General features: G+C 37.6%; 1 protein-coding gene across 2 annotated transcripts in view; it reads right to left on the reverse strand.

Annotated features, from left to right (window-relative positions):
* Positions 1-17,383, reverse strand: part of ODAD2 (outer dynein arm docking complex subunit 2) — a 92,957-nt gene that overhangs the window by 35,059 nt on the left and 40,515 nt on the right. For both annotated transcript variants that reach the window (XM_076332359.1, XM_076332358.1), the window contains exons 15-16: positions 16,685-16,927; positions 7,836-7,950 (exon numbers count right to left, since the gene is read on the reverse strand). In XM_076332359.1, coding sequence (XP_076188474.1) covers positions 7,836-7,950; positions 16,685-16,927 — 358 coding nt within the window. The remainder of the gene's footprint in view (positions 1-7,835; positions 7,951-16,684; positions 16,928-17,383) is intronic.

Raw genomic sequence — 17,383 nt, forward strand, 5'->3', positions numbered from 1 at the left:
CTCCAATGCTACTCTGTAGCCTGGAAGAGCAGAATTCCTTACTCCTGGCTCTTCAGGGATTTGATCATCACAGTTAAATACTTGGCAAGTATATTGCTATTGATAGTTTCAAGAAAAAAAAGCAAAGTCCATTCGCCAAGTGTACAGCCCAAGAAAGCATGCAATGCATGTTCTCTAAAAGATGGTGGGAGAAAAAAAAGTCTACGTAGTCACTCATGCAACTTCTAGTAGTCCTTCTGTCTATTGTTTTCCTTACTTTTCAGTCTGGCGGACTACACCTACTCTTCGTCCCCCTCCTCACAACTCTCACTGAAGTTCAGTCCCGGGTAAATGCCAAAATCCTAATTTTTTTTCACAGAAGCAGTGAAACTACTAATATCAAAATCCTTTGAGGCCACAATAGAGAAAACGTCATGATTTGCTTTAGATTATTTTGAAAACCATTTTAATAATGGAAGTATGAGAAAGAGATAACATTGAATAACTGGAAAAACTAAACATTGTTTCCATTGGTTTTGGATTGAATTGAATCCAAATAAGTGTCTAAGCAAACTTCTTATAATTATTAATATCTTTATGAGATAGTCATCACTAATATGTAGTTTAATATTGTAGAGATGCAAGACAGCAATATCAGCATGTTCTGAGGACAGCCTAGGCAAACAATCAATGCAGTGACAACACAAACTAATAAGTTGTTATAACAATTATTGTTTGTGTCTTTGCAATTCTGGCATGGTTCCATAAATTAGAGTGGTATATGAGAAGGCAATCATATCATATTGTACCACTTACCATTACAGACCACTGAGAATCTGAACAACAAGCATGAAGTATAAAATATGTTATAGTTCAATCAAAAGCTTCTGCACTAGATAAAATGATTGCTTGAAATTTTCTGGTTTGTATTATGCAGCAAATCAGACACAATGATCTCCGTGCTCTTTTCTTGCCTTAAAATCTATGGAAGTCCCATGTGGCAAGTGAGAGGGTAAAGATAGGAAAAAAGTGAAATGGTCAAGAAGGAAAAACAAAGAGATGAAAAAGAAAAAATGTGAGGAGGATGGGGTTTAAACTTTTTATAGATTTTTAAAATCCAATTAGCAAGTCTAATTTAAAAGTACAGAAGCTACATGACAAGCTGTTGACTAGCATGTGTAGCTATTATAAACTAAGTTACAAGGAAAGCTGGTCAAATATTTTCCAGTGGAACAGTATTCCATCAGAAAATGCTAATGGAATGGAACCAAAACCTTCCGTAAGAACACAACGACTTCTTGAAAAGTTTTGACAGAAACCAGGCAGAAAGGCAGGCTAAATTACCAGCGTGCCTCTTCATCTTTTCTCTTGTCAGCCAGATGGCTGGTGAGTAGCCTGCCAGGCTTGCTTGGCTTCTGGTTTTCACAGAATCCCTAACTTCTTGCCTGATGGGCTGCCAAACAGCTGGAAAGCCAGGTCTCCAGGAGCTCCTAAGCTTTTTGGCTTCTTACGGTCTCCAAGCTCTCAATAAGCTGCTTTGCATGGAACTTAGGACCTGAGGCTCCCCAATGAGGGAGATATGGGTTATGCTCTTAGTTTCCCTTTGCTTTCCAGCTTTCAGGTTATGTGTTTTGCAGAAACTGGACTCCTGTATTTGTAGACATTAAGACTCAGGGCAATTTATGGCAGTCCATTCAGGATCTCTAGAGTAACATACCTACAGGAGGCCCAAACTCCTCCTGAGAGTTGGTTCACTAAAATCCTAGGCAGCCTGTGTCAAGAATCATTGGATAGGCTGGTTCTGCATGCACCCTGGCAAGCATGGCAGCCAGCTATGGATTCATCAAGTCAGGTCTAACTTGCTGGGCTTCCTAAATCTCCAAGGACCCTAGTGCTCTGGAAGGCCTGGGGGGCAAGCCAAAAATTCCTTTCTCTCTCTTACAGTACTCTTTTGAAGTTTAGTTCATAACACACATTGAAAAGTTGGAAAGTCTACGTCCAGATATCAGGAATTAAAAACTGCATAAAAATGAGATCAAATATAGAGAAGTAGGTATGATTTATGTTAAAAATGATAATGTCTAAAGAAAACAAATACAAAAATGGAAAGAGAGCAGTAAGAGCCCTAAGTTTGAACTGCCAAGGTTTCTGTATAGAATTGCAAGAAGCATAGCAAGGAAAACAAAGAAACTGGAAAATGCTGTACATACTCAAGCAGGGAATTTTGACATCATAGGCTTAACCAAAGAATGATAAGTAAACAAAAATGTATTGGTACTACTTTAGTAAAATTTTTAAAATATAAAACGAATGAACAACAATGTGCATTATGGGGCATGACTGATCTTTATACACTACGGTTTTAAATTAGTAAAATGTGTAAACAAAGCATCTTAATTCATTTAAAACAGCAAATAATTTTGTTAAATATCAGAAGAATTTCCAAGTTCAACTACCTTTCTTTGTTACTTTTAGTAAAGAAATGTTCTCTGTGGTTTTATACATATGGTTACATTAAAATTTCTATAACAAGCAAAATCTATGTAAGAATCCTAAATAGCATGGGTCATCAGCAGCACATTTTCCACCCACAGGTTAACTTCAGACTGCTGGCTCCAGTAGAAGTCACTTCCTCAGTATATAACACTTTTGCAAGAGTGAAAGCTACTTGACCTTCACAGATACCCATCTCGTGACCCTTTCCTCTTAAACCTGGTTTAGTTTTGATTTTGGTTTTTTTTGTGTCAGCATGATCATTCTCTTTCCCCACATGTAGGAAATACACAGACAACTTTAGATGGCTGATCACCCTTCATCACACCCATGAAATTCCACTGCAGAGCTGAAAGGGATGCAATAACTTGGGGGGAAAAAAAAAATCACTCTTTATCAGAAAAGTGTGAGATGTCATTTTACAAGTACATTTTAAGAAAACAGAATAACTTTCCCTCTCTCTTCCCTCAAATCCCCAGCCTCAGACTGTTTACTTAAATTATTTTGACAGACTTTGTATGTAGCTGGCTTCCTGAAGTTCTTTAAATCATAGAATCATAGAATAGTTTGGGTTGGAAGGGACCTCTAAAGGTCATCTAGTCCAAACCCCCTGCCCTGGGCAGGGACATCTTCAACTAGATCAGGTTGCTCAGAGCCCCATCCAACCTGACCTTGAATGTTTCCAGGGATGGGGCATCCACCACCTCTCTGGGCAACCTGTGCCAGTGCTTCACCACCCTCAGCGTAAAAAATGTCTTCCTTAGATCTAGTCTAAATCTACCCCCCCTTAGTTTAAAGCCATTCCCCCTTGTCCTGTCGCAACAGGCCCTGCTAAAAAGTTTGCTCCCATCTTTCTTATAAGCCCCCTTTAAGTATTGAAAGGCCACAATAAGGTCTCCCCGAAGCCTTCTCTTCTCTAGGCTGAACAACCCCAACTCTCTCAGCCTTTCCTCATAGGAGAGGTGTTCCATCGCCCTGATCATTTTCGTGGCCCTCTTCTGGACCCGCTCCAACAGGTCCGTGTCTTTCTTATGCTGAGGGCTCCAGAGCTGGACACAGTACTCCAGGTGGGGTCTCAGCAGAGCAGAGGGGCAGAATCGCCCCCCTCGACCTGCTGGCCACACTTCTTTTGATGCAGCCCAGGATACAATTGGCCTTGTGGGCTGCGAGTGCACGTTGCTGGCTCATGTCCAGCTTTTCATCCACCAGTACCCCCAAGTCCTTCTCGGCAGGGCTGCTCTCAATCCCTTCATCCCCCAGCCTGTATTGATACTGGGGGTTGCCCCGACCCAGGTGCAGGACCTTGCACATGGCCTCGTTAGACCTCATAAGGTTCACACAGGCCCACTTCTCAAGCTTGTCCAGGTCCCTCTGGATGGCATCCCGTCCCTCTGGCGTGTCGACCGCACCACTCAGCTTGGTGTCATCTGCAAACTTGCTGAGGGTGCACTCAATCCCACTATGTCATCGATGAAGATATTAAACAGTACCGGTCCCAATACGGACCCCTGTGGGATGCCACTCATCACCAATCTCCATTTGGACATTGAGCCATTGACCACTACCCTCTGGATGAGACCATCTAACCAATTCCTCACCCTTTACCGGACAGTCCACCCATCAAATCCATACCTCTCCAGTTTAGAGAGAAGGATGATGTGGGGGACCATGTCAAAGGTCTTACAGAGGTCCAGATAGATGACATCTGTAGCCCTTCCCTTGTCCACTGATGTAGTCACTCCATCATAGAAGGCCACCAGGTTGGTCAGGCAGGACTTGCCATTGGTGAAGCCATGCTGGCTGTCTCAAATCACCTCCCTGTCCTCCATGGGCCTTAGCATAGCTTCCAGGAGGATCTGTTCCATGATCTTCCCGGGAACAGAGGTGAGACTGGCCTGTAGTTCCCCGGGTCTTCCTTTTTTCCCTTTTTAAAAATGGGGGTTATGTTTAAGAAAGCCTTTATAGTTGTAGCTATAACAAAGGCTAAAACTGAAACATTGAAAGTTGAAAGCTGATACGTAAGCACAGGAAAAGGACAGGGGAAAGGATGAGGCCTGACATTACCATTCCTATTCTAATGTTTGCACCCAAAACTCTACTAAATATGAGGATGGAAAATAACCTCTACAACTTTTTTTTTTTAATTTCAAGACATACTATTTAAAGGTTTCTCTGTGAGGAAATAGGTATTTTCATACAAACTCAAGCTGGCAGTGTTCCTCTTATTGGCACAATGCCTTTGGATGAATTTTATAATAGCCCAAATAACATCTTTGTAGAGTTTCTCTAAATTTTTCTGTTTGGGCTGATGTACATTGGGAGAACACTATAAATACTGTTTTTCAAAGAAGCATCATAACCAAATATTGCTGTTCCAACATCAACAGAGTTGAGTAGACTTTTCTTAGCCATTTTTCATAATCATTTGTGTTTCTTGGACAGTGCACTTACACTTTGTCATTACCAATGTGCCTGCAGTAGTAACTTTTCCTTTTGGAAGTAAGGAACTTATTAATAAGAATGTGCTTCTATTAAGATAATTCCTTTGTATAAATTACATTCTTGTCTCTTTAAGTCTTATATTTTAAAGAAAGGTATGAACTAATTTATCCAAAATCGTGAGATATTTGTCTAAGACTCACAAGTAGCACTCACAGGTGCTGTGCAAATTTTCTCAGGAGAGTTCTACTACCCAAATTATATCACTGCAAGCCAACCCATAGGATCTTCACTCTACAAGAAATTCTTAAGGCTAAAAATACTTAGAACTAATGCTGGCATACAGAAGTGATGACTTGATACCAAACCAGTTTTATAGCTGTCAGAGCTGTAACAATTTATGTACTACAGTGCACAATTTATATCCTCTATTTAAAAAGTCTTAGATCTGTCATGGACCAAATATCACTGACCTATATCACACTGCTATAACAAGCAATATCACTTCGCTATATCATACTGATACAATTATGTTCTATGGGAAGTACTCTGAACCAGCTACCATAATGTAACTGTCGACATATATGATCTAGGGTCACGGGAATTTGGATTCTGCTCCCTTTGCAATTAACTTCCTCTCTAACAGCAAGCAAACTGGTTAGACCCAAAAGCTCAAAACTGGCTAGCACCTAAACATCTTGAGAATTCAAGTCTTGGCCTTTTTTGACTTTTATCCCCCTAATGGTAAAACAGAAATGGTAGACTTCCCAATCTTAAACAGATTACGGTGAGAGTAAGTGCATGAGAGATAATCATGTACTCACGTACTATGACAATAACAGCCCTATCGGTATGATAGATTAGCTTCTAAGATTTTATAAATATCATATAAAATAACCTTTAACTTGTATTTACAGGAAATGTCTGTGCAGAAAAATGGATGCTGCACTACATTGTTACAAAAATTTGTTTCTGATACTATTAACAAGTTCTATTTCATCTATGAACCTCCACACTACAGAAAAGAACCACTACAGCTTCCACAAAAGAACACAAAAAGAAAACAAATCCAGATTCTAAGCTCACAGCTATGTGAAACATGGTTGCAATCCCAAGTACAGGCTTGGAAAAGCCAGAACACACATAATCCTTTTAAACTCTCATAATTGTTTCTGCTTTTGAATCAAGCACTGCATAAACCAGACTGTGCTTCTTGGAAGATCGTGTAAATTGTTGAATATTATTAACTTTGAATAAAAAAATCAAAAATTTGTTTAGATAGAAATAGTTACTGCACTTCCACAGTGTGGCTATAATCGCTGCTTTATACATATTTCTTTCCATTCAGTGTCAGAGGAAAGGGTATTATGGGTAGGTTTGTTTCAGTGTGCCACTCTGCCTCAGTCTCACACAAAGAACTCTTTGTGGGGTCACAGATTAGCATTTGGGCAGGCAGCCAAGAGAGATGAAAGGAGGATGGCTACACTAAGGATGTACATAGCTTACACTCATCAAATACCCAGGGGAAAAATACAAGAAAAAAATCCATGTAGTCTATAATTTCAGTAGCTGTCCTCTATCCCTTTAGTTTCTGAAAAAGTGCTTTTAGTGGAAGCTCTAGCAATGTGGAGTTCTACTCTGGCACTACAGGTTGCAGGGTCTTACACAGAATAAGTATTACCTCAGTTCTGAGATAAAGTAATATTTTAACATTCAGTTATAGCAATATTGTTCAAGAGAGAGGCAGGTATAGTCATATCTTGACAGATGAGACATGTATACACCCATAAAGTAACAAAAAACTTTATTACACTAGAGTGTATGTGTTTAAAAAAAAGATGGAAAGATAATTCAGAATAACAGCATGCTTGAAAAATGGCAAGCAAGCTGCCATTGTAGAAATCATTGTGAAGAAATAGAAAATGCTCAAGTTATAAAAATCAAGACCAAATGCTCTCACAATACTTTCATCCATATATCTGTATCTACATCCATCCATCTATATAAATTAATAGCAACCATACAGTGCTCAGTTTCAAACAGGAAACATGGCCTGCAAAGGATGCTATGGATATCTAGCACTTTGAAGGAATTTCCATTCTTTACATAGTCAGGATCTCAAATGATATGTAGAAGGATATGTATTTGTGGTACAGTAGAGAGAAGATGCAAAAGCTGCATTAAATGTGGAGGTAAATTAGAAACAGAAGATATTACTGTACAAGGATTAAGGACAAAAGTCTACTTAGTATTCCAGAAAACTTCTAATGGGAAACAAAATCTTCCCCATTTATTTTACTGCAGGTCAGTGGTAAGAATTCACTGAAGATGACTTACAGCTTATACTCACCATTTTATCTCTATTTGGAAACTGACATGAAATAAATGAATAGCTCAGTCTTCTGTGCACAACTGACCTGCACAACAACCACTATTCACAACTGGCACTTTTTGTTGGCAGTCTGAGCAGAAAATCTAAGGATTACATTGGCATCAAGTCTGAAATATGCTCTGAAACCAAATGATCGTCTCTTGAAAACATAGCTGAAGTACCTCATAGTGGAGAACAACTACAACTACCTGTGCTATTCATAGCCTGTGAGTAGAAGCTTTCTGTTTTCAGCATTGTCAGATTTTCAGCATGCTTTATTTGGGAGCAGTAAGTTTAGGTCCTGATAAGTTATTAAAATCTATTTTCCAAATACAGTAAGCACTGTAAAGGCAAAACAGAACACTATAATGCATGCTAGATGGAGGACTATTCACTTTTGAAAAGCGAATACATCAATGTTTTTAAGCAGTTAACAGAACGAAATAAAGAGTGTCAAAGTAGCGAACAGCAAAGCATTGCTGGAAATCATCCATATATAAAAACTATATGTGAGTATATATATAACAAAACTATTACTTAAATACTTTCTTACCTTAGCATTTTCAATGCAAGGACAAATAGCCCAAGCTGCACTTGCTTGAACATCTGGATTAGGATTTTTCAACAATGACCATAACAAACGAACTCCATCTAGATGGTCAATTATCCTATTGCAGAAACAGACCAAAAAAAGACATAATTAATTATGGAGTAGACAATGTTAAATTTTAAAGTGTATCAGTTTGTTTGGAACACTGCTTTAATAAATATTGGTATGATTTTCTTTAACATACTGTTTTGCTTTATGTAAGTGCTTGTGTTTTACTGTCAGCTAATTGCCATCAACATAGTCAGTAAACATTGCTTACTATAGCAGATGGGTGTGAACAAATAATGTAAAGACAGAATATGTTTTCTAACTAAATCTCATTAATGCTGTTTACTTTTTTCTCAGCACTGTCATTCAAAATGCTTATAGAAGATAAAGTAAACTACATTACAATTAGAGCTCATATAAATGTGAAAGCAAGCATGCGACTTTTTAATGATCTGCATGCAAAGTGAAATCTGAATTCAAGCATACTGGCTTCTTTCATATAGTAACAAATACTTTCCAAAACAAATATTTATGCCCAAAACTATGTACTTAACTTTTTATTCAGTCTATGCTTAATGTATTTACCTTACTCTATGACATATTTTAAAATACTATGTTTCTAATCTAGCATTAGAAATTAAAATGGTCACACCACAGTGCATCCTTTGTTGAGCACGAATAACGTGTAACTTGTTTCCCATGTGTTCCTTACCAACAAGACTAACACAGAACACTATGTTATAATTACTTAAACACACTGTAATCAAAGTATCTTCGTGACTAGCTGAAAAATGAATTATCATCAGAATCATCTCTACACCATCTGTGTTATGTTTACATATCAATCAGGCTTGGCGATCCTAACTTCACATTAGGGTCCAGTGAATACCTTAAACGGAAAGGAAGGTCAAACAAAACTTAATAGCCTTTACAAACATGCCTTTTTTCAAAAAGATATGTTAAACGCAAAGCAGATGAGCTGAAGATAAAGAAAAGTAAATATACCTTCATTTTCTAACCTCAAAAGTAAAAATTCAATTGTATAAAATTAGTCTACATCTTTAATTGTAAATACAAGAGAAATTTAAATACAGATTGTGCTTAAAAACATCACATAAAACTTCTCATTTGTGTTCACGATATATAGGTTTGCCAGGAAATTTTTAAACTAATTATAAAATCAGCTTTGTATGTAATCCTACCATCATTTGAAGCAGAAAAAATAATTAAGGACATGAACTCTGTCTAAAATAACCAAGGATTTTATTCATAACGCTTTTATGCAAACTGGTTAAACAATGTTTTTCAAAATAATACTTTTTTGCACAAAACTATGGTTGAGACACTCTAAGTTATTTAAGATCTGTTAATTTTAACACAGCTTATTTTACACACTCAGCTCGAAATCAATTGAAAGAAAATCACCATTCAAAGGATAAATTCAGAAATCTTAACACATCAAAATAAAACAGCATGATCACAAACTACACAATAACATATACATGTTCAACATAGTAAGGATGACTTAAGTAAAAACTTCAAAACAAGCTTTTAAATCCCTCCAAACTCCCAACACTTTTAAGCAATTTTAACATTACTTTCCTGTCATTTCAGAAAGCACAAGGAATTTTTTCCTATATTGGAATTAATTAAAAAACAACCCATGAATCTTTCTTCTAGTCAAGCAGAGTACTGACCATTTACCAACATGAGGTACTTCCTCCCAAGAGGGGCTAAATATAAATGACCCAGCTCCAACCAGTATATAAAAATCAAGAGATAGAAGCCAAACACTGAGCTCAGCTTTTTCCACCACACTTAAAAAAACAACCTCTAGGCTGATTTATCTTTCCTTTCTATTTTTTTGAAAGCTTCCTTTTAAATTTAAAGTTTACTTTCATTTTCTTTTCAGTTTTCTTGTCTTCTCTTCAGCTTTTCAAGGTAAACTAGCCTCACTCTATGGTTCATTTTCTAAAGAAGAGTTTTGCCTTTTGCTTGAAGACCAGAAAGACCGGTTGTCTTACACCCAGCAGAACAGCTCAGAATATCTGAAAGTGTAGTCCTCCATCCATTCAACGTGTATAAAATCAAACTAAAAAAACAGTACGGACAAAACAAACAAATCTCCGAAGTGCATTGTTCATCACTGATTACTGCTTTCTCTCAGTTACACTAGATTAACTCAAATGAAAAGAACTCTACATACAAGAACATGCTCTTAAATTCTCATACTGGAAGAATTATCATTGTGTAATCACCATACAAGCACAAACCCTTTTATTTTCATCTTGCTGAGAACATATATTTGCCAATTAAAGAAAGCATTGCTAAACAAGTGACTAATCCTTTCTCAGTTCAAATTTTTATCTTTCCATGGTTTCACTGCACAATATAGCAAATGAAGAAACTGGGTGTTAAACGAGCATACCTGCTATAAAAGCAAAGGAACACTAAAATAAATGGCCCTGAAAAATGTTTCCTCTATAAAAGTGCTTAGACATTAGTTTCCTTTCTATGTCAAAATTCCTTTTTAAAGTGGACAAAAATACACATTTAGGTTTCTTTACAAATAAACAAAGAAAGAGACGGGAAAATAGATCTGTAATCTTGAAAATTTCAGCTCTGATGGCATTACACTAAATGATATTCTGATTTGCTTTCGTATATAGCTTTTGTATCTAATTTTCTTCCCAAAATTTATTATAACATTATTAGCAGGATGCTGTAATAAAGCTACTTACCACAATACTTTGGTTGACATTCAATTCTGTATTCATCCATAGCTAGTACATTAGTCACTCTGTGGTTACAGTCACTTAACGATATATTTTATAATAATTTGTTGACATTACGATGATAAAATTAAACAACACTTAAACCTGTATTAAACAACGACTCATGGGACTGTTAAAGGACAGTTCTTTTAATAAAGATGCAGAACATTTCCTTTGAAAGCTGAAGGGAATCTCATAAAAGCTGAAATAATATGATATTTAGTTGATATAAAAAAATCTTAGTATTTAATATTTTAAAGTTCAAATATTTAACTACTTTATAGAATAGCTGAACTACATGTATGTAATTAATAGTCAAAATCTCAACAGGCATGAAAGTCACCCAAAGTAGAAATGTAAACTTTATTATAGGTAATTGCCATCTGGTGCTTCACTATAAGTACATAACAATATATAAATATGCAGAATTCAGAAGCAAGAGCCCAGATTCTGAACTATTGTTGCTCTATGCCTTAACATAGCAGAGGCATCTCACAATAGACCTGGACCAAGACAGCGGCCACCTCTTCTGATTCAAAGCTTGTCGTAGACTGTTCTTATTTGATCACTGATACAAATTAGAACAAGGTGTAAATTATTCTGCTCCTCAAAATAACCAGAAGTAGTTGTATTGGCAGTTAGAAATAGCTGGAGTGGAGAGGCGCTCCTATCATGCACCCCTATGCAGGCCTGACATGATTAGAGCAGAGATGAAGGGGTATGCAGCTGACATCACTCCTACAAAAAGACAACTGCAAGGTATATGAGCAAAACATCTTCCTGGTTTCCACACAGAACAGCTGACATATGGTTTATATAAAATATGTCTTATGGGCAAATAATTTTAATGCAATTAAACCCATTCAGAGATTACTGGAGTGTCTAGGACAGCCTCTGGAAAATGTCACGTTACAGTGAATTGGTATTTGCTATTTGATCGGTGCCGATAATTTAACAAGATAATTTTTTTCATTACTTTTGTTGGCTGTTTACAGTCAACAGTTGTTTAATAGACTTTTCACATTATTTCGTTTAAGAACCTTGACATGACATCACTGAACAACATGAGATGTCTGTGCAAGATGTGGGTTACAATTCTAGAAATTTACTTTGGTTTTTTTTTATATATCTGAAACTGGCAAAGCTGTTAATCTGAAATAGTACTTCTCTTTCAAATTCAAACTGAATATTGAACATTTCCAGTAGAAACTTCAACATGTATTGCTTAAACACACATGCATACACACAGCCTAGACATCTGTTTGTCATATCTATCATCTTTTTCTGTTACAGTGTTATTTGCCAGAACTTTTGAGAAGTCTAGTTTAATTGCCTACCAATTTAGACCACAAATACAAATGTAAATAAACAAAGTTATACTGACTCTATATTGTGCTCACTGGTAAGATTACAGGGTTTAATTCTGTCAGAATGTAATCTTGTCTTTTTTGAAACCACAATTTAGCATGTTTCTTAAAACTTTCACTAGTTGCTGTGGACTGCTTTGATAAATAGTATTATATACCAATGACTCAAACTCCATCTGTTTGGCTAAAATAATTGTACATTTTAGTTTATAAGATTCTAAACCCTCAGTTTTGAACGCTAGAGATGAAATCTATAGGTTTTCAAATGAAAAGGGCAAATTAAAATCTAGTGGCAGTTAAAGAATACGCACTAGTCCTCTGTTTTTAGTAAGAGAAAAAGAGTAACTTGTAAAAAGTTCCTCAAAAAGACAAATGTACCTAGAAGATGTGCAGCAGCATCTCTGTCAGTGGCTGTGCAGCAGAATGAGTATGGAGAACAGCTTCACACTGTGCACATAATAGTAAGGAAGTTCAGTCACATAGTTATGCTGTTTTAAGAAAAGTCAACTTATTTTTTGCTGTGAGAGAAGCTGGCTGCTGCTCTTTATTTTGCATAGCTCAATAGAGTCAATAAGAATCACTTAATTGCTTGAAGTTGCCTTAAAGTAAAGGCTTGGTGCAGAAAAGTAACACTATTCCACTCAGTAGTTGTAGAAGTTAAAGTGTCAACTAGGAAACATGACAGAGATAAAATATATAAAAGACATATAGAAGCTCTAGATTCACCTATGCCAATCTACTAATCTTCTCTCTTTGTCAGTGGAACATATGATATATGTTCCTCCATGGAACACATGATAAACATACCATGTTTCCCTCAGAAGTTAACTGCACTGTTTTATGAAACACTCTCTTTTTTTTTTTATTTCTTACATTAATCCCATCCTCTTCATTACATACTCTTGAATCATTCACAGAAACTACATGAGCTCCACTCAGTCTGTATGGTTTCCACATAGCTACTGCTGCAAGTATAAGCACATTCAAAATAGAAGACTGCTCAACTGAATATCTAGTCTCTAATCCACACATTGTTAAACACACATGCAGCTAATGAAATGTAAGAATATATCTGAAAATTCTCAAGCCTTATGAGGGCTTGATACTCCCTTTAAATTTTCCTGCTTTGTCCTGGGTTTCTACTACATATGAAAGTCAATGATAGCAGAAACCAGAAAAATCATCACAGTTTTCAGAATTTCTGTAGTGCCAAACTAAAACAGTAACTCTTTAAACAGTGCTTGTCTGTACCAGATGACAAAGAAAACAAGCCTTAAGACCTACCAGCCAAATTTACCAGGAGAAAAGCTAACAGTAGAGAACAACTGATCTCCTAGAACCTGTCAAGCCATTCTGAGGAATAAGTGATTATGAAATAAGGAACGTAATATGGATCCAGCCAGATGAACCAGGAAGACCAGAAACAGCTAAGTATCAAACTGCAATAGGAAGTTCTCATCACCTGTATATACTTACAGGCTACAAGGGGCTTTGCTTTGCTTCTTTCTAGAAGACAATCTTGGCATGTGTATTGGGTTTGCATGGCAAGGTTTTGGTAGCGGGGGGGGCGGTGCAGGGGTGGCTTCTGTGAGAAGCTGTTAGAAGCTTCCCCTATGTCTGAGAGAGCCAATGCCAGCTGGCTCCAAGACGGACTCGTCACTGGCCAAGGCCGAGCCAACCAGTGATGGTGGTAGCGCCTCTGGGATAACACAGTTAAGAAGGGAAAAAAAAAACCTGTGCAACTGCAGTCGGAGAGAGGAGTGAGAATATGTGAGAGAAACAACTCTGCAGAGTTCACTTGACCTCACCAAGGTCAGTGAAGAAGGAGTGGGAGGAGGTGCTCCAGGCGCTGGAGCAGAGATTCCCCTGCAGCCCGTGGTGAAGACCGTGGTGAGGCAGGCTGTCCTCTGCAGCCCATGGAGGTTAACAGTGGAGCAGATATCCACCTGCAGCCCGTGGAGGGCCCCACGCCAGAGCAGGTGGATGCCCGAAGGAGGCTGTGACCCCGTGGGAAGCCCGCGCTGGAGCAGGCTCCTGGCAGGACCTGTGGACCCATGGAGAGAGGAGCCCACGCTAGAGCAGGTTTGCTGGCAGGACTTGTGACCCCGTGGGGGACCCACGCTGGAGCAGTCTGCTCTTGAAGGACTGCACCCCATGGAAAGGAGTCACGCTGGAGCAATTTGTGAAGAACTGCAGCCCATGGGAAGGACCCACGCTGGAGAAGTTCATGGAGGACTGTCTCCCGTGGGTGGGACCCCATGCTGGAGCAGGGGAAGAGTGTGAGGAGTCCTCCCCCTGAGGAGGAAGGAGCAGCAGAGACAATGCGTGATGAACTGACCACAACCCCCATTCCCCGTTCCCCTGCACCACTGGGCGGAGAGGAGGTAGAGAAAATCGGGAGTAAAGTTAAGCCTGAGAAGAAGGGAGGGGTGGGGGGAAGGTGTTTTTAAGATTTGGTTTAATTTCTCATTATCCTGCTGTGATTGGATTGGTAATAAATTAAACTAATTTCCCCAAGTTGAGTCTGTTTTGTCCAGACAGTAATTGCTGAGTGATCTCCCTGTCCTTATCTCAACCCATGAGCCTTTTGTTATATTTTCTCTCCCCTGTCCAGCTGAGGAGGGGGAGTGATAGAGCGGCTTGGTGGGCACCTGGCATCCAGCCAGGGTCAACCCACTACAGCACATCTCCATATCCTTGTTAAGATGTGTCCTTTTGGTTAACAACTTCAGAAAATGTTTACAGAAAGAGAATGAACTCCACAGTAGTTTCTAACAAGACTACTTATTGTTTTAGTCCCAAATTCTGTAAATGGAACAAAGTGATGCTACAGACTGTATATCCTTCATGTCTTTGGTGACTTACTTGTCCCAAAAAGGAGGAGAGCAGTTTGGATGAGGAGCTACAATTCCAATTCCTGCTCCGCTTGCCTGAGAGGAGGAGAAGGGAGAGGAATGGATGTCCTTCTTTTTTTGAGGGGGGGCGGGAATCTAATATCTTAACCCTGTGAGAGGCAAAGCACTCAACCAAGCAAATAATTTAAACATGTGAATAGTTGCACTGGTGTCAATGTTTTAACTAAGCATTGCTTTTAAATATTTTGCTGGATTGGTATCAAACTTATCCACACCTGGATGAATCACACCTTGGGAAAAGATAGCAGCATTCTCTCTCCTAGTACTACAAGTCTAAATAGCACGATACATCAGGTACATGTCACATTTCTGTGTAACGTGTTTTTTGTAGTAGTAAAAAGTATATTCCACTCTTGATCTAAGATCTTGCTTACTTCTAATGTTTGAAAATATTTTAAAAAACATTTTAAAAGTTGAGAACCTTCAATAGAGAATTTTTTCATATGAACCAAATTCGACATTTGATCCCTTTGTCCACTCTTTGCAAACTCCATAAAATTTTGTCCCAATCTGTACTCTCTCCTTCTTAAAAACAAGATGGACTTTGTTCATCATAATTTTAGCAGCAACTTGTGTTATTTTTGGTGCTTATACAGACCACATTCCAGTATGAAGCTATCCATACTGGATACTACAAGTGATAGTCCTGAGTACTGGAGTATGTCTGTGGTTTTATAAATATCAATTTATATTTATTGGCATTTGATTTACAATGTTAATTCTAATAGGTTAATACATTACTCTAAAGGCTGATTTTAGTGAGCTATGTCATGAAAGTGATTTCATTTATGTATACTTTTATGCTACATGGCTAACTGTTCATACAACCCATGTTTATAGTTGTGTACCATCTAGCCTTTTGCCACTGGGTGACAGCCAAAGCATGAAAACAAAAGCCCTATTCAGGAAAAGAATTCCCTGCACTGTTATATGAATATCAAGTGAATTATGCAAATCAGAACAGGAGGAGCTTAATAAAACTCTCTTTCTGACCTTTCTTATCTATAAGGAGGGAAACATGCCAAGAATCTTGAGGTAAATATCCCTCCCTGTAAGGGAACAGTAAGCACAGTAAATGCTGACCCCAACATTTAACTGGAACACTTAATCATAAAACTCAAAGATCTTTGTAAGCTGTACAAATCTACATCACAAAACCAAAGAGAGCAGCAACTCTCTCAGTAAAAAGACAGTCTTTTTCTTTGCTTTTGCAAAGGAATAAGAGGGAAGAAAAGGGTCAAAAAAAAGTCTGAGTTCATAAAAGGAATGATGGAGAGGGACAAGACAGATGAAATACAAATAATACTCTTTTAAAAATTTTTGAATTATTTTTCATGACAGTAAATGTGCACATTTCCTTTTGGAACTACTTTCTCTAATTTAGGCTATTATTTATTATTTGAGAACAGATGTAAAAGGAGACGGCAAAACAGGTACCTATCATACAGCACTTTAAAACGGTGCTCTGTAACTCTGAATTCAAACTTTAATAAAGATCAATTTACTAAGGGTTTATCTGATTTCCCCCAAAATATAAAAGCTTTACATTCTATATACTTCCTTAATGAAATTTTTTTTATATATATATATAGCACATTTTACAGTAGGATGGAACTAACCCACACAGCCCTGTGGAAAACAAGTAAAATATCCTTTTAAGTCAGATTAGGCTTGACTATATTTGTGCCAGAAGTACTAAAAAAATTTTTTTTTCAGTATTTAAAATGCTATGAATATGAATAGCTTACATCATATTTTCAGGTTCTGTTGCACAAGCTCCCACTGCTTTGGTGACATTCACAAGTAGTGCCTGATCAGTTCCAGCAAGTAACTTCACTAGAGGTGGTATTCCACCACATTTACGGATAATAGTTCGATTTATTGGCTCTTGGCAACATTCTCCCAGTGCTCCGACAATATTTACAAGAACCCCTTCAGGCTGGTCAGTGAGCAGTCCTACCAAAGCTTCTATGGCTTTATATTCGCGAAATCTAAAATATAGAAATAAAATCAAAGTTGTTATTTTCAGTATGTTAATGTTATAAGTTTAATTTTATAATTAAAGTATAATTATAATTGAAGTATAATGTTTAATTTCTGTATGTAAAGTATCTGGCTGAAGAAATCACAATACAGGTAAACCACTTCAATCAGTTCTTGAAAGTGTGACACACAGCATAACTTCTTACTCTACCTTTTTAAACACATTTCTTTAATTTAGCTATCTAGGAATCTGCAGAGTAGTTTGAGAGTTTTTTAAAATTTGACATGGGGGTGCAACGTCTATAAATAGCTGAAAACATACTGGAAGACTGGTAAGTACTGTGGCACCCTAACTTCCAGTGCTTTTTCCTGCCATGTTAACAATAGCTATAGCAGTAGTATATCAGACCCTCTTCCACCTCTCCGGACCAAAGGATCACCCTTACTTTTCACTAAATGTTAAG

Source organism: Aptenodytes patagonicus, chromosome 2 (genome assembly GCF_965638725.1).
Source record: "Aptenodytes patagonicus chromosome 2, bAptPat1.pri.cur, whole genome shotgun sequence".
Classification (NCBI taxonomy): domain Eukaryota; kingdom Metazoa; phylum Chordata; class Aves; order Sphenisciformes; family Spheniscidae; genus Aptenodytes; species Aptenodytes patagonicus.